Source organism: Syngnathus leptorhynchus, chromosome 11 (genome assembly GCF_054491065.1).
Source record: "Syngnathus leptorhynchus isolate UIUO chromosome 11, UIUO_Slep, whole genome shotgun sequence".
NCBI classification, from domain to species: domain Eukaryota; kingdom Metazoa; phylum Chordata; class Actinopteri; order Syngnathiformes; family Syngnathidae; genus Syngnathus; species Syngnathus leptorhynchus.
Genome location: NC_141205.1, coordinates 7,725,761 through 7,744,427, shown reverse-complemented (window position 1 = coordinate 7,744,427; position 18,667 = coordinate 7,725,761). Strand labels below are relative to the sequence as shown.

The 18,667-nt window shown below is 39.3% G+C and overlaps 1 protein-coding gene across 1 annotated transcript; it reads left to right on the top strand.

Annotated features, from left to right (window-relative positions):
- The first annotated feature begins 11,599 nt into the window (after nt 1–11,599).
- Nucleotides 11,600–18,216, top strand: oxtra (oxytocin receptor a). Its single transcript, XM_085923562.1, has 2 exons — nt 11,600–12,602; nt 17,104–18,216. Exons 1-2 carry the CDS (start codon nt 11,696–11,698, stop codon nt 17,355–17,357), a joined length of 1,161 nt encoding a protein of 386 aa, XP_085779688.1. The 5' UTR covers nt 11,600–11,695; the 3' UTR covers nt 17,358–18,216.
- The last annotated feature ends 451 nt before the right edge of the window (nt 18,217–18,667 follow it).

Here is an 18,667-nt window from a genome sequence, read left to right as displayed (position 1 = left end):
TACATGACAAGATCTTCAAGATCCTATTAAATTGTGATTAAAAATCTTGTTTTACTTGACTATATAATCCCGCTAGCCTTTGACATGAAAAGAAATGATAGCCTACCACGTCAAATAAGAAAAGCTTGACTTGTGTGTTGATATGCAATTTAAAGATCATGTTACACATAAGCACTAGCTATCATGCAAAATATGAATACGCTAAAAGGAAGTAAATTTCTTTTGATGAGCCAAACACTGATTGCCTGACCTTAGCAGACAGTGTTGACAATAATAATAATAATCAGAGGATGGGTTATATAAATCCAAATGATCTGCTTACATTCCTGGATCCTGACACATTTTGCTTGACATTATTTTGGAAGGAGCCACTTGAGCTAAATTTTAGCATGCTGACTTTGGCTCGGTCGTTGTTGACCTGTTTGACTTCTCTCAGCGGTTTTGAGGAGTTTGTTTTTTTTTACAACAAAATGATATTAATATGCACTTATTCAACAGTACAGGCACACTTGAGTGACGTGGTTTTGGTTCTGAGTTTACAGAAAATTGATTATTTTCAGGATTTTTCTGCATTTAGAACTTCACCTACTCTGAATACATTTTGGATACTTTTTATTTATACTGTATATTTAAGTTAACTATCTCAAAGTGATGACATCAATTTGTAATGTTGATCTGAACAAGGCTCACTTTGTAATGTATCAGTTATTTTGTGTGTGGGGGGGGTCTTACTATAGAGTATTAAAAAATGTAATTAAAGTACAGCCCTGGGAGAAGAAAAAAATTCTTTGAATTGAACTGCAAGTCATGTTTCCTAATGGCTTCTTTTACTTTATGCTTTAACATTCCCGTGAGGACTAGACGGAGCACACAAATCTCTGAGATCAATAGAGAATGTACACACGTAACATAATAGCCGTGGGGACACTTTTTTTTTTTTTTTCCTGTTTCTTTTAGGTCAACAAAATACACAGCAAAAACTTCCAAATAAGCCTGTGGTGTATCACCAGCAGGATTATCAGTGCTTGTTATCGAGGTTCTTTACTTATGGCCCCCATGGAGAGCGCAATGACATTCTCACGAGATGAAGTGAAATGTAAACCTTGTTAGAGTTTTTTTTTTTTTTTATCACTGGAACAAGATTGTTACTTAATATAATCATTTGTCATTTTGAATTGAGGACTGTAATAAAAGGTCATTTCAACCAACCCATAAAAAAATAAATCCTCCTTTTAAACTGTAAATTCAAATGAACTTGCAATTCAAATGGTCAAAATGGACGACCAGTGAGGTCGTACAAAAAATATATATATTTTTTTTACGCTGACAACACTGCAAATGACGAAAAATCCGGAGAATCCTCTTCGTATTTCATTCACATGCTTGCATATTTCTCACACATTTTGCATCCCCTGTTATCATCCCTGCTTTCAATCATGCTTATTCTGATTACTACAATGAAAATCAATTCCCTTCTTGAGATTGTGGCCCAACAAAGGGCAACGCAGACCCAATCAAATATTCTCCGGGCTAGCATTGTCCGATCCCTCCCGTTGTCGACCGCTTCTGGCCCAATCATTTATCATCATTTTAATTAGGAGGAGTAAATGCTACCATCTTATTTTCCTAACTATTCAAAGAAAAGGCCCATTTGTATCCAATTAGTTGCTTATTGAAGGTAACACTGCTTGGTCCAGTTCCCGCAGAACCATAGAAGGTAGCAAAGTGGCTCTGCGTTTGTCTTACATTTGTTAAATGGAACGTTGTCCTCATGGAAAAAAACGCTGGAGGGTGAACTGCTTTTGTGAAACTTTTTTTTTTTTATGGTAAATTGTCACGTTTCCCTTATAGGGAGTGAAAATGTAGTTTCTGTAGATCATCGCACGAGGCTGCTCTAACATCTTCGCAAACTTTTCTCATCGCTCCCTCTTGGGACCTCCAGGCAAGAGGAACGATTTGAAAAAGAATCTGGGATTGGATAGTTGCACTTTTTATTAGTGTAGCATCTTGCTTCCGGAACATTTTCTGGCATTTCTTCAATTGTGCTTCAAACAACTCTTATATTCTATTTGAGTGATGCGCCCGAGGGTGGATTGATTCAGAATTCAAGGAAAAGCACACTTTTTTCTTTTTTTTTTATTGCAACTTTTCTGGCATTTTCCAAGGACCCCCTTCCCAAGCCTCAAGATGTTACTTTAAGGGGTCAGAGGAATTATTTTCAATATTTCACTTTCATGCAAATTGACTTAGCAATTAAATCAACGCATACTTTTCAAATTTAATCATGCATTTATTTCTCAACATTTTCTAATACAAAGAGTACAAAGGGCAAAATGATCTTATGATGAAGCTGGGTCATTTTAAGTGGATTTATTATTCCATGTTTTGTTTTGTTTGTCTGCTTTTCAACATCTCAGTGAATGGCCCAGCAAAAAAAAGATGAAATGATCTAATAATGTTTTCGAAAAGAAACTAATTATGTTTTATTTATAGCCAAGAGTATTTACTCAACGCAGACTAATTCAAAAAAGGTGCAGTGTCATTTCTTGTTTTACAAGGTTGAATGTTGAAGCAGATGAGAGTAAGGTAACAATTTTCCACAATAGCTTATACGCCATAATATTATTTTTAACAAGCATGGATGAAGAGATTCAATGTTGCAGTTTCACTTTCAGAGCTGCACTTATCTTTGATCGCCGTTTTGGTGAGAACTGTAGTAGCTCAGTCTTGGCTCGAAGAACTTGGCTTGGAAATTGAATGATTGCATGTTAAATGGAGGTTTGGGATTTTTGATTTTTTGGGGAAAAAAAGGAAACTGACTTTTTGGTCATATTTGTTGAAATAGTCATTGAGGTTTGACATGATAAATGTGATCGGTAAAAAAATGGCAGGAGAATTCAGAATTTTTGATCGTGTTCATCAAAGGAGGTAGAGGTCTTCATTCTAAAGTAAATGTGTGTTGGGTTTTTTTTTGTCTTCCAAAATCCAGCTCCGTGATTGCCGTATCTGATTGGGTTACAGAAGATCCAGACACGGAGGCTGATGAGTCCCGAGCAGCTCGTTGGCCTTAGGAGGAAATACAGCCATCCTTGCAGTGAGTGTAATTAAATTTTCCTTCTTCTTGCCTGCCAATGTGTCAATAAATGAACATTTCCTTGTCAGTCTTTCATGACTCTGCAGGGTACGGGATGGATCCATCACTTTGTTGCCATGCAACCATCTTGCAGAACATTAACTTTAATTCTGTATGATGGAGTGAAAAATGCTCATAATGCCTGTGAGCTGTTTTTCCGTGGTTGTCTTACACAACCTAAGTGAATGGCAGCATGGCAATTTCTGCATCACCGGATTTGTTGTTATTATTATTATTTTTTTACTGATTTGATTTTATAAGTCCTACACCGACGCCTCAGTCGTGTATTTTGAATGATGGCTCTCAAGCGTGAAGGATCGCGTAGGGCAGCGTTTTCTGCGACAGATGAACGATTAAGTAACCCCCCAAATGATTGGAATGGAAAAAACATCAACAGTGCCGTAATGCAATCCAGAAATTGTTTTATGGCGCCACAGAGATTTCTTCAATTGAAAGGGCTCTTTGGAGACGGCACTCAGCATCTTGTCAAATATAGTCTCGTCTCCGAGCCCCTTACTGGGTCCTGCCACTTAATCCTCTTCAAGAACATCATGTGTGCTTTTGCTGTCCTTTATTATTTACTGTTTATTTACTCAACGGACTGAAGACCAACGATCAGGTTTGAGCGTTGAAAATATGTCAGGATAGTTCATTTCTTAAAAAATAAATAAATAAATAAATGTTTTCTCTCAAGTTTGAAAAGCACCATCGAGGCCATCTATAAAATATCCACGAGTGTGCACGGAAAAAAGTGGGCCGTGAAGATGAACCAAACCTTGACTTCCTGTTCTGTGACATGATTCAATTTTTCAGGCGTTGAGTCTGGATGCTGAGAAACGTGGTCTGAATAGGAAGCGGCCTGCTTACCCTCTCCTGTCCAAGTAACTATTGTATAAAACCAATATTGTGGGTTGGACATTTAGATAATTGATATTGTACTTCAATCATTTTGTTTGTAATTCCAGAGAAATTGTCAAATTATAAGATGAACAAATTATAAAGAATGTAAAAATCCTTCGCAGTTAATTTATAATATAACATAGCTTAAAAAAATATATCTCGGGGGAGTGCAAAACAAAAACAAAACAAATCATAAATCCAAGAAGTTCATCATAAAATGCTGATAAAGTTTCAGTTATTCCCTTTGGTGGAAATGTAAAAAAGAATTCCTGAAAAAAAAAAAAAATCAGAAAATCCACTAAAGTCAATTATCTGCTTTACTACCTGGGGGGTTCCAATGCCCCCGCACTCCCATCTAGCTCCGCCAGTGGCATCACTGCTATTTCACAGAAACTTTCAAAATATAGAAACCACTCTGGTATATGTTTAGCGATATAAAGTGCTGCGGCATAAAATGTGCATTGTATGGCATTGATCGTCTCAGCCCCTCCTGCAGGGAAAAAAGTGTCGCCGTGATATCGAAAAAAGGTATGAGTATGATACAATGCAATTGTTTCCCAATGTAAACTGGTCATTCATTCTTTTTCCATTTCATTTTCTTAGAGTGCAGTGTTAGCCCTTTCCTTCTCGATGCTAAGCCTTTTTGAGCTTCAGTAATGGAAATGCTCAAAAATCAGTCTTGTTCATCCATCAATGACAAGTCAGCAGGAGCATCTTGACCTTACTGTCTTGGGAAAAAAAATGAATGACAATTTCCTTTGGCTTAATCGGGATGAGGAAATTAATGTGATTTTTCTGCATTTTACCTTTTTTTTTTTAAAATAATCAGACAGTGTTGTTTTTATTTTGATTCATATTCAACAAAACAAGTTCCAGTACTGTTTATGTTTAATTCCTAAACATTTGAAAACTACTCTAGGCAAATACATTAGCATGAAATTAAACGTATAGTAAACGCAAATGAGAAACGAACCTTATGCATGAGCTTAAAGATAAGGTTTTATATTAATTGAGAATAAATTTGTGGGTGCCCACTGAGCATTTTTACTATCAGCTCAGTTGCATACTACCAAGACAGTTATCTTCTTTTGAGTGCCCATTCTTCCGAAACTTTGTCAAAAACAAAATAGAAGTGACTCATCATTGCAGCACATTCGATCCATGATGCAATTTTCGGACCGGGCCTACAAAGACTAATGAAAATGGAATAAATGGACACGTTTGCTTCTTGGCAGAAGTAATTATTTCCCGTCACTTTACCCTGAGACCATCGATCAATCATTTATTTATTTCGAGGGTATAATACTAAGGAAGATTTGGTAAAAGTCTTCAAATACTTTTTCACAATAACTGTGACCCCAGTACACTTCATATTACTCCACTGGTGTAATATGCATGCTAGACTTCCCTCCTAGATAAAGTCTACACACCCCTGCTCAAATACTAGTATATTTTTGTGGTATCTGACTCGATGGCACCCACAGGAGAGCTGCAGGCAGGCCTTCAATGTCACAGTCAGGGTAGGAATACATTTGCATGTAATAGCTGGTTGTGAAATTGTCCCCCCGGCTGTAACTCAGCCAGCTTGTTGGAGGGAAGTCGTAAGTTTGTAAGCGCGATGGCTGCCTTCGCCTGTGCTTTCGGCGCTTCTGTGCTTTGTGTAGCTGAAGAAAGATTGCAATGCATGGTGATTATTACAAATTATTCACTTTTATAGAATCTACGTGTTGTAAATTTCGTCCAGAATATTCTGTCAATGCGCAATTCCTTATCAGTGTTGAAGGGGAAGAATGTTGATGTGACTTATTACTCGACTTAGATTTCATTTCTAAGAAAACAGTCAACAAATCCTTATCTGTAAAATGTTGAGAAAATATGTGTACCAGCATTTTAGTATGTTATCAGGCAGTGTACAGTATTTCACTGTCACAAAGCACCATGTGGGAAAAAAATGTGCAAACTCACTTCTTGGCCTTTATTCATTCTATCGAAAGACTTAGAAAAATGTTATTATGTCAAGTTGTTATTGACAGCTTCTATCCAAATGTTTTTATTAATTTCCCCATGACTCTGCTGCTTTACAATTTACGTCTTCATATGAGTTTATTATTTTAACACAATACTGGCAAGTGATGAAATGTGAGTTTTGCTTGGACTTTGTTCGAAAGCTTCCATTGATCTCAGTCGTTCTTTTTCATAGGCCGACAGAACTCACTAATTAACTTAGTTTCACTTTTTAAGAGGATTAGGTTTAAATTGGACTGAGGATTTTTTTTGCCACTCATTCGATTCCCTTTTGTGATTGGTCTGGTGGGGGCGTCGAAGTTTACACTTGGCTGTGTCATCACAAAGAGGCTGAAGGTACTTGGACTTCAGGAATCAATTTACAATTTTATGTTGATTGCACAGTTTAGGTACTTCATGCCACAATCTCCAGCTCATACATAATCATCTGTTGAGGATCCTTTCAAAAAGTAACTCTGACCACCCAAATGTGTTGGCACATTCCCCAGACGTAAGCTGAGATGTACGCTTTGCACTTACTGATATAAATCTGTTGGACTTCTCCGTGGCACATATTATGCCTTATTATCCTGGAACACTTGATTTAATTCTTCTGATGTCATTTTGATTCAAATGAACTGAGCTAAGCAGGCTTGTGAGATTGTTGAGTGTTCTCTCAAGTGTGTTTCAGGTTTCAAGTCGCAAATGTTTCTAATGATATTTGTGTACACGAGAGGGACATTATCAGCGCCATAAAAGTAACACAAAACAGTACGCAGTTTGTTCCACAGTACACTCACAGGTACAAAAGGTGCAATGACCAGCGGTTAACTGGACTATAGGAAGTTAATGGAGCGAGAGCGACATACTAGCTGGCGATGAGAGGGTGCTGATTATCCTCATCAAGTGCTGGACACAACCCTCGGTACGGCTTTCACTTACCATCTTTCTCTTTGTCTTTCTGCTCTTTTTATTTGACTTATCATAGCAATGCAGTTCACCTTTTTGTACAAATACGTTTAATATTCATTTTGCTCCATGGGTGTTGTGGATTTTTAAAAACAGCAGATCATATTTGTATATGTAAAAAAAAATAAAAAATTGTTGAGGTCCTGAATGTAACCAAATCACATAATAATATTAGATAGACGTCTCATTATGTCAAAGTGATATTTTACAACCACAATAATAATCCACATTGTCACAGGGTCAGTGAAAGTGAACATTACTTGAAAAGAATGATTTTATCGGCGAGGTGTCACTTGAGCATATTTCATGTTTAGTTTCATGCTGTTGCTAGGCAGTAAAGTTTATTAGCGTCACATCCATGCCTGCTGTTTGCTTAGTGTTAAGTGCATGTCAAATGCAACAACAGCGTGTGTGTCAGTGCAAAGCACGCTACTTTAAATGCCACCGAGCGCTGAAATGTAAGTAAACTTGATTTGTGAGCTGAGCTGGTTTTACTATCTAGGGACGCTCGGAAAGTCAACTCCAAGGTGACTTCTTGCTTTTCGGAACGCGCTCTGAATAATGCCAAATGGGGACGCTTGATGTATTGTTCCTGGGCTTCGATGTCCTTGATAAAAAAGCAAATTTGAAATGTCAATAGTGGAGGGCTCAACCACGTCACTGCATCATCTTCAGTTGCAAGGGTCATGGCTTGGGCGGCACAGTGCCAAAGTGGGAAGCACATCCGCTTCACACTTGTGGAGTTGAGGGTTTGAATCTGGCTTGTGCATGTTCTTATCAGAATAAGCAGGATATACAATGTATTAATTTATACTTGGTCCGATTTTGACAAAACTTGGCTGTAACTCCAGTGTTTTAGCACAGCCCAAGGACAAAACCATTACATTTTATGGTGGATATATTTAAAATGCCAAGCCTGACCTTTCTGTCAGTAAACAACAGATGAGTCATAGACAAAAGTATATATCAATTTAGCTTTTTACTCATTTTAATTATCATTAATATGGCATACTTTTTACTCCTGGCTACTTTCTTCAATTAAGCATAGTTACCAAGAGAAGCAAAGGCATGATTGAAAACATAAATGAATGAAAATCGTACAATATGAATATAGACAATTATGAACTTCACATTATTTATTTATATTTAAATATATTTTAAAATGAAAACTAAATAGGGTGTGACATGACAGCTTTTCTACCAACATTGCAAGCTTTTTTTTTTTTTAACTTAGCCAACACTTATGCTAATGTTCATACATTTGTATTCATTTTCATGGTCGCTTCATGCATCATAGCAATAATGCAAACAGGAAGTGGATTGTAGTTTACTGGTCATAAACTTTGATAAGCACAATATTGTCTTCTTGTCACCCAGATGAGATTGTGGGAAATTCCAGTTTGTGCATCACCTCAAATGGTAATGCGGGGGATTCACCACCATTGTGAACCAAAAGTGTGACCTCACCTTTTCCCATTTCTCATATAAGTTGTACCTCCTCGGAGATAATAATGCTCCCTTTTGAATGAATCAATACATTCAACAATATGTAATAAGCTAAGTTTATGTTTAGAAAGTCAGAATGGCCCTTGAGCATTTATCGAATATCTATGATATCAAGTCTACGGGGACGTTACGCTTCTGTGATTAAGGACTATACAAATTAATTCGACTTGACATGTGATGCTACGTTCAAATATTGCTAGCAGCTTCAGAACACATACTCTGGCTGTCCTCACTTGTAAGATAATTCTTCTAGTCGCCCTGCTAGTGTGCTGAATAATTTTACTATTGAGTGCTAAGAGCAGCCTTGGAACCTAAGATGATATCAACTGAATGCTCAAGCGTCTTCCCCATAAGGCACGGAATAAAAAATGCAGTATGTCACATTGATTTTTTTTTTCCCCCATCTAAATGTGGTCAAAGCCACAAATAGTAAAATACCTTGAAGCACTACTGAGAATCTTCTCCTGTTATCCCGTCGGAATCTGATGCTTCAGATCCTGAACAGAAAACCGACATAGTTCTCCCAGAAATGAGGCCCACCAGAAGATTTGAGTGGAAAATGAGATATTGCCCAAGTGCTGCCTCGTAGCTCAAAGAGTGGGTGAGGTATGTCTCGAGCCGGTGCGATGTGCGCCTTCAATTCTTGTTTACACTCTTGAGAAGTTCTTAAAGTGCGCTGCTCTGGTGTGGAAAATGCCCCTTCCCCAACTGAGTGATGTTTGCATGTATAATGCGTCACCCACTGAGATGCAATTGGCAGCAGTGCCTTGCATCCTGCTGCGTATTGATTTACTTTGTTCGTGCACCTCATGACGTTGGATCACAGAGGAAAGTGGTGAGCTGAGGACTTGGTGTACTGCGCAATTACATATAATAATTATAATTAGAACTGCCAAGTCAAAGCCCTCCAAAATCAGGGGGAACTCCTGAGCCACCAGAATCGGGACAGAGGAGGATGGATTTATTTCTAGATTTTTTTTTTTTTTTTAGAAAACTGAAAATGTATGAACAAAAAAAAAAGTGCAGCGATAGTGCAATTAGTTTTGTGTGTGATGATAATGAGTTTTGTGAAGATGATGAAACTTTAATTCCGTTGGTTTGTATTTGGAATAATTTGCTCCATAGTTTAAACCATCATCAACACTTTATTTACTGTGCAGGCAATGTTTCAATGGACATTTCAGCATTTGTGTTTGGCAGAGAAAAACAGAGATAACCTTTGTCTCTGATTGATTGTTTTTCCTCAGGAGCGCCGGTTACTTAAAATCAAATTAGATGTATAAGATGGGACCAGAGAGGAATGATTTTTTTCTTCTTCTCATGTCTGTTGGTGAAAGTGGACCTGTCAACATTTCAATCTTTGTCACAATAACTATTTCTAGAACATTCTCGTGACACATCATAAATATCGGTGAGCATCTTCTTTCTCAACCCTTTGGCTGTAATTTGTCTTGCATTTCCCTCTTTTTCTCTGACGGTTCATTCTTGCCCCAAAGAAAGTGGACATCCGTCATGTCACCTTTATTTTCTCCACGGCAGGCAAAAACCTTTTGTAAGCCACTCTACTCAAGTGTTCTCGTCTTGTGCCTTCTCACCATTTGCATAAATTGCTGCTTTTTCTGAATCCAACTTGAATAACTGCAGTACGTGCTGGACATGGACAACTATATTCGATGCATTGTTAAAGGTTGAGACTTTGGCATTCAACGGATTTAACTAATGTGCATTCTTAGCCACATTAGTATGAATTATTGAAATTTATAACGCCCACAATGTAATATTTCGTCATAGTGTCATTAAGAATGGTGCACGACAGCGAGTGGGTCCTTGAGATGGCCTTCAGGCTACGCTCATCTAGCATCTGCCCAAATGAGACCTTGATCCCCACAGAGCCCACCATTATTTATTTCCGCATCTCCTTAAAATATTGAACAATTCATTTTATCCCAAAGATATTTTGCCCTCCAGCCATGATGGCAGAAAATACAAGTTGGCAAAAAATTGGTAGACTGACAGCTCCGATCTAGAAAAAGCGAAAAGATTTAATCACTCGTAAATCAAGATACCCCTGTATTTGTTTTCAATATGAACATGTTAATTACCTTTTGACTACACTTCATCCTTCACAGACACTGACTTGTTGGTTTATTCCATGTGGCTTACCAAAAGAATGTACTTCAAGAAGTCAGTATATATTTTCCTCACAAATTCCTTAGTCATAGGATTGGATACAATCCATCATTATCTGTCTTTTTTTTTTCCCTTGCCCTTTTGGTTTGCTGGTATTGCACTAAATCATAATCACTCTTCATATTACTGCTCTCAATTTGCAGTTAGTCCACAGTTTTCCAGACTCGAAGCCACAATGAGGAGTGCTAGCTGTTGGGGTCTGTAAATGCATGTTGCTAGAAAAGATGCCTACAAGTTACACTTTGGTGATTTCTGCAACAAATTGGGTTGTTTTATTGCAAAACAATCTCATCAAATTGACCTCATTTCCTGGCCATGTTCAATTTATATACCCAGCAGTTTGGAAAATTATCTTAATTGGAAAATGCAATTTGGAAAAAAAAAAAAAAAAAAAGCCCTGTTGTTACTGTTGCTCTTAATGGATATCCCCAGGTAACTCCACAGAAAGCACGAATTCTATATCTTTTTTTTTTTTATTTGTTTGTTTGGTTTTCTAGAGTGGGTGTCACTTTGAAAGAAGGTGCAACTGGTGCGCGGCGTCCCCTAGTGGCTGTGATGAAGCAGCCAGTTGGTGGGACGTGTAGTTGGCTCAAACGCAACAGCCAGCCAGCCAGCCAGCCAGCACTCATATGCTGTGCTGCTGCTCTTGTGCTGCTCATTGCCAGTCTTAGCGGCGATGATGCCGCAGCTCTTTTCTTTTGCACTACTTTTATCCACTTTTTTTTCTCCCTCTCTCTCTCTCTCTCTCTCTGTTATTTTTCCCTGAGAATGACGCTGAGAATTTGGTTGTAATGTTTTCACACTAAATACCGAGTGACTTTTTTTATTTGTATTATTATTATTAATATTATATTCCGTGGGGTATATGCTTTGGCTTGCGGTTGTTTAGAAGCGGATTCGAACGGCGATTTTTGGGACCGATGGGTTTAAATTGCAGTAATTAACGCAGTATGCTTGGAGGATCTTAATTGTCGTGACGCACGGACTGCGCCAATGGAGAGCTTTTTGAACCAAAGTGACTTGTGGCCGGTGAACGACTCATGGTCCTCCGAGCCGAACCGGACGAACCCTTTGAAAAGGAACGAGGAGGTGGCCAAGGTGGAGGTGACCGTCCTCGCCCTGATTCTTTTCCTGGCGCTCACCGGCAATCTGTGCGTCCTGGCGGCCATCCACAGCGCCAAGCACAGCCAGTCGCGCATGTACTACTTCATGAAGCACTTGAGCATCGCCGATCTGGTGGTGGCCGTCTTCCAGGTCCTGCCCCAACTCATCTGGGACATCACCTTCCGATTCTACGGCCCAGATGTGCTGTGCAGGCTGGTCAAGTACCTGCAGGTGGTGGGCATGTTCGCATCCACCTACATGCTGGTGCTCATGTCCGTGGACAGATGCCTGGCCATCTGCCAGCCTCTGCGCTCCCTGCACAGAAGGAAGGACCGTTTTTACGTGGTGTTCTCCTGGAGCCTCAGCATGCTCCTCAGCCTACCGCAAATGTTCATCTTCTCCCTCAGGGAGGTGGGTTCGGCCGGTTCCGGGGTGTACGACTGCTGGGGTGAGTTCATCATGCCGTGGGGGGCCAAGGCGTACATCACGTGGATCAGCCTGACCATCTACATCATCCCGGTGGGAATCCTGAGCGTGTGCTATGGTCTGATCAGTTTCAAAATATGGCAGAACTTTAAGCTGAAGACCAGGCGGGAGCAATGCATCAGCCTGACGCCTAAGAGCCGCAAAGGAACCAGCGCGTTGGCGCGCGTGAGCAGCGTCAAACTCATTTCCAAGGCCAAGATGACCACCGTCAAGATGACGTTTGTCATCGTGCTGGCGTACATCGTGTGCTGGACTCCCTTCTTCTCCGTGCAGATGTGGTCTGCGTGGGATCATGAAGCCCCACGTGAGGGTGAGCGCATTATCTTTCACACCAATCTGTGCGTAAAAGTGTTGCCAAATCTTTGATGAACCCAAGGCGCATATTTTACATTCATGACACTCTCAAATAAAATGTCTAAGGCAATTGAATTTGACATGATTTAATATCTCGGTCTGGGTGGTGACAGAAATCTCACACGTCACCAAACAAAATAAGATGAGGGCAGCCATATATGGGCTGCTGGAATAATTTCTCATTTTACTCACAAATTGATATGACTCACAAATGTACTTATACATGGACCCTGTGCCCCCCCCCCCCAAAAAATGAGCACAAAGCTATTATGCTGTGTGAAAAGCAACAGGTGGCAGGTTAACTGAAACTTCTGCTATGGAGTGAAAGCACATGCATGTAATTGCTCTGCATGTCTTCATATGTCCCAGAAAGAACAAAAACACATTATTCATAATTACATTATGTTTCCAGACCAGTTTAGTGAAATTGGATCTTTCTCTTCTCTCCTAAATACTTTTTGCACATAATCTCATTTCCTTTTATTCAACGTTTGGCACTAAAGACACTTTAAACAAGAAAAATTGAACAATAATGAATAAGATTTATACAGGCTCATAGTAATTCAACTGCATGTCATGAGTGCGGTGATTGACGATCATTTATTGTCACATGCATTTCATTTGAATATCATCGAATGACTGGTTCAATGAAGCTGAGGGACAACAAAAACTTGCTACTTCAGTAGGAACACTTGCCTGATTTGATCAGATCCAACTCTAGGTCATAAGGTCTACAAAGGCAAGCTTGGAAGACTTTTATCTTTCTATCGGTCTGGCTGTCACTGCACACATTTGAATACATTTGTTTTATTTTCCAATATGGCTTCCTCTTAGAATGCACAAGGCACCCGACTCCCATGAGTCCCTGTGTCGCCTATCAGGCTGCACAGTGTCAGACGGCTAATCATTAATCAAATTAGTGTGGGTGACCGACCGACCGACCGCACGCACGCACGCCCACAAGCTTCATCTGTGCCCTCTGGCGCCACATCGGAGCACCTCGTTGACATTTAACAGCAATAAACTGCAAAGCATGATCATCACTGTACAAGTCATGGCTCGGATGGAGGAGGTCAAGCCACACCCGACGAACCGGCCACATCATTTTCTTCATCCTTTCTATTTCATCTACAAGTGAGCAGACATTTATGAAGTGGCAACTTTAAGGCTGTTGTTGTTTGGTTAAAAATAACCACCTAATGAGATCCAGTACAACTGAATCTGAAAATCTGACCTTTGCATTGTAATTGAAGTGACTTCAGGATACGCTTTACTTTTACGCTTCTGAAACTTCTTGCCGGGCAACGATTTTGTACCGCTGCTCCAATGTCAATGGATGATGCTAAAAAAAAAAAAAAATTTGCATAGCTTAAACTGTCAAATGCTACTCACGTCTGTGCAAATAAGGCCTGGAATGAAACAGTAAAAATGAAGCTTGTGGTGACTTGTAGGACCCCCAGCACGTTTGTTATTGTGATTTTCAGTTATAGTGTGGAACTGAAAGGCGTCAAAGCGAGAGATTTGCAAAAATCATTTAGGCATCCCGTGTGGCTGAGCAACAAAACATGTTCAATTGTATTTGTTGGCCTGGATGTTTTGTTTTCATCGAACCACAAAGAGGGGATATTTTTCTTCCTGGTAATGCTATTTCCTAAAGCCACGTAAGAAAAACAGTCAAAAAAAGGAACTTGAATAATCGAGTTTGACCAAAACAAAAGGGTCAGGAAGTATCATGGCAAGGAGGCAGTAAACAAACTTTGATGGAGAAAACCTTTCTTTTCTTTTGTACATGTCTCTCTTCTGGGTGAAAGCTTCCAAGTGACAGTGTGAATGCCATCCTTGACTCTCTGGCCACATTATTTGCTTCAGACCAAAATAGCTACTTCAGCAAAATGTGGTGGTTTTTCTTTTAATTCTGTCTGCATGCTTGCAGGAAGGAAGCTGATGCCTGTTGTCCACGTGAATAACCCTCAATTGTCTGATCCACGTGCCGGTGTTTGCGTACCGTAGATAGACCCGAGTGCCTGCTGCTTGTGTGCAGATCACTATCCATTTAGACTGACGCTAATCTCAACTCAGACAGACAGTAGACGGCAATGAACAAACCCTATTCAGGTGCATCTCAATCCTTTAGATCATATAAAAAAAAATATTTCATTGATTGAATCAATTTCATACCGATATGACATTTTTTATTATTTCCTGTGTAACATCCACAATTCTTCAGATGGTGCATTTCGGATTTTCTTACTAGGAATATAATCAAAATTAAAATAAGGAATTTTTTATATTTCACAAAATCCACAATTCATTTGAATGCACTACTGCACATCAAAGTTGAATAAAAAAATTAAGACCCCCCCCAAAAAATCAAGCAGTTTAAAATTAGATATAAATGAGCTGAAGTTAAAAGTTAAATACAACTGAACTGCACAGGCAGTGACTCTTACCGCTCATGGTTTTGATACCATGCTTTGCGAATCATTGCTATTCGTGAGATGCACGTATTAATCATTTCGATTTTCTTTTCCCAATATTTTTTGATTCGGCATTGAAATTGCATACGGGTAGCAAACAACACGGTGCACTTCATGATGCTTTTCGGTAATTCTTTCATGAAGTGACACTTGAGTCATATTTTGCAATATCCCCCCTTTCACCAGTCCAATCGTTAAGTGCTAAAATGGAAGGTAAAAATGGCCTCTCACCGTCATGTTTCATCCCTACTGGTACATCGCTTCATTTATTCTTTGGCTCGGCTTCAACCCGAGAATGCATCAGCATTACGAATTTGCCAAAATGATCAGCGGGCAATAATTGTCAGCGCAAAACCTTCCCATTAGCTGACACCTGTGATTTCACATTTAGCCGACATGATTGCGACAGAAAAACGCTGGAAGGTGAATGCCGGCCGACTCAGACTGGCAATCTGCAACATATTGGCGGTAAAAAAAAAGAAATCTCCCCCGCTGAGTCTGCTGACTCACCCTAGCTTTGCTATTGATTTGCATTCAACACTTGGTGCCTTAAAAGCCCAAGGAGTTTTAGACGCGCTAAAGGTCGTCTCGTTTATTTTTTATGCCGTTTCTTTCTTTGAAACGTATCGAGGATATCACCCCAGAAAACAGCAAACATTTAGGAGGAACCACTTTTTGAGTGGAAGGATATCACTCTCAGCCTGACTTTCTCAAAGATTCACTTCCATGCATCCTCATTCCTGGCAATTAATCATGCCCCGTGAGATCATTTCACAAGAGTGAAATAAAAAAGAATATATTTTCTCACCCTCCAGAGGTGAAATCCACACTCTGTATTAAGAATGACGTTGAAAGAAGTAATATTAATCCATTTTTACTATGGATCAAAAAGATATGAATGTAACATTTATACACTCTGTCTGCATGTGCTGCTGCACCATTTGTGCCCAAATGTCTGTGAGTGGCAAAAAGCGACTACCAGTATTGTACTTCATTTTATTAAGTTCACCGCTGCCACCTAACTGTCACAATAAAGGTCAATGTGTGACAACTTTCGAGACCTCACAGCAAGTATAATTTATGCATCTGTCGGTCGGTCAGTCAGTCTAGGTTTTTCCTCCTACCTGAAAATAATGGTGATCTCCAACCTGAAAATTCCAACTTAATCTATTTGTTATTTTCCATGACCTTAGACACTTTTTTTTTTCTCAGTGGAGAAGGGCTGCAGACAAGTTCCTCAACACATGATCAGTCGCGCAGGCGACAAGACAATTACAGAGATGGTGAATACATTTGTAAAATGTCACATGTGAGAGAACAGAATTGACGCGGTTTAAATGTCATCCATCATGGCGCCACGTACAAGCTGCCATGTAATGCTATGTTGTCAAAGATTTGGTATAGTTTTTCCAAATCCTCCCCACTTCTTGCTCTGTCTTTGTCTAATTCAAGACCGTAGCTATTATTGAAGGTGTATGGACGTTCATAATTGATTGCCTGTGAGTGAACACGGGGGATTGAATCCCTCTTAACACTGCACTCCAGGATAATCTCTCAGGGTCACCTTTCTAACCTTCAGATAATTGGACAAATGAATCCGATAATGTTCAGGGATCATTGTCATTTTTAATCGACGAGTGGCGGTACATGGCAAAATGCCTGCCCACTGATATCAGAAAAAAATAGATGGATTATTCTAGGTGATTCATTTTCTACAATTGTAATTATTTTAATCAGAATACAGATTAGACATGTGTTTTTGGAAAGACATTTTTTTTTAAACTTTTGCCCTTTAGGGAAACTCCAATGTGAGCTTGCGGGAAATTTTTGTCTTTGTTTATCTAGTATTCGATTTAAGTTTCACTCCACTGTTCGCTGATGTGATGACTTACTTGACCTCACAGTATGTAGAATTTATGTACCTGTCAGTTGGTCTTTGTTTTTCCTTCTATCTGACGGTTCTCATGACCTTTCCTACAGCGATGCCCTTCATCATCTCCATGCTGCTGGCTAGCCTCAACAGCTGCTGCAACCCGTGGATCTACATGTGCTTCGCGGGGCATCTCTTCCATGACCTGCGGCAGAACTTTCTCTGCTGCCCGGCGCGCTACCTCAAGTCGTCGCGGTGCCGTTGCGAGCGCGATTTGGACTGCAGTCACAAGAGCATCTCGTCCACCTTGGTCATTAAGAGCACGGGCAGCCAGAAGAGCATCACGCAGACATCCAGCACGTGAGCACTCAGCCGGCAATTAAACAAAAGATTCTCTATTGATCCAGATGGACGCTCATGAAAGAGAAATGTGAATTATTTTAATCACAGTACAGCCATTTATGCTGTAAATAGAAAATAAATGTAATATTTGAGTGCAATGAATATTTTCAGGATATAGGCCAAGCAATCAACATTTGTTTGCTTATTGTTATGTTTTGTATAGTGTATATACACACATATACCAGCCATAATATTAGGTACACCTGCACAATCAACGCAATAGTATATAAGTTGTTTTACAAATTTTGAAAGGATTTCTTTTGATTGACACTGTCAGAGAATAAGTGGCGGAGCTACAAGGGGATCATAAGGGGCACAGAACCCCCCCCCCCCCCTCCAAAATATGCTTCGACACCACAGGTGCCAGACCAGATAATTGACTTGTAGGTATTTTTTATTTTACGTGTTCTGTTTCCCACATTTTCACCCACCCCTCGTAGCGAATATATAATAAATTTTTATCAACGTTTTCTGAAGAATATCTCAAAACGATCCAACCCAGATTCATACAATCAGTTTCATAAAATCAAAATCTACAAATAATTGCTTGCTACGGTGTGGAATTGTAATCGTTATTTTGTTGTCGGTTGATAAATGTTTGAATGCATTTCAAAAAGATATTGCAACAGCGCTGCACACTGTGGAATTCTTCAATAATTATTGAAATTTTGTAGGAATCTAAGATTGTGCACATGTGTAAACTACATGTTTGGTGGGCAAACAATGGAAAAGAAAGTGCAGCTGAGAGCATAAAATGTGTGTTTATATGTGAGTAATCATGTGCTATGTTGTTGACTTTGTTGCATCTGCAGTTGATTGCATAAGTGTCAAATATTTATACACTGTAATGTGAGGTGTGAAAACTGTCATTTAAAAATGTTCTTAAAAGAGAATAAAGTGCAAAAAGAGGAGACAATGTAATATGTACGTATATTAGGGATATGCAACAGCACTTTATTCACTCACTGATACCGAAGTGTTTCTGTTAGCACTTTATTTACCAATTGCGAACATTCTTGATCAATTAACCGTATTTCTACATTCATTCTTAATCACAGCTCATTGATTATTGCCACCATTCAGTAGGAGTGATCTGAATGAAAAGAAACAAAGCACTGCTCGAGATTCCCCAAAGGGTAGTTCTCTTACTGGTCTCATTAAATATTGACCCAATGTACGTATATACATTATATACTCTATAAAACAATCATTATAAATCTCAGGCAATTGCCGCCAAGCTTTGCCTGTAGTCTACACAATACTTCTGTCTGC

Bases quoted from the DNA above. Each gene is read 5' to 3' on its own strand.
- oxtra (XM_085923562.1), top strand. From the start codon at position 11,696: ATGGAGAGCTTTTTGAACCAAAGTGACTTGTGGCCGGTGAACGACTCA. The intron at 12,603-17,103 runs GTGAGCGCATTA...CCTTTCCTACAG, and splicing joins TCATGAAGCCCCACGTGAGG to CGATGCCCTTCATCATCTCC.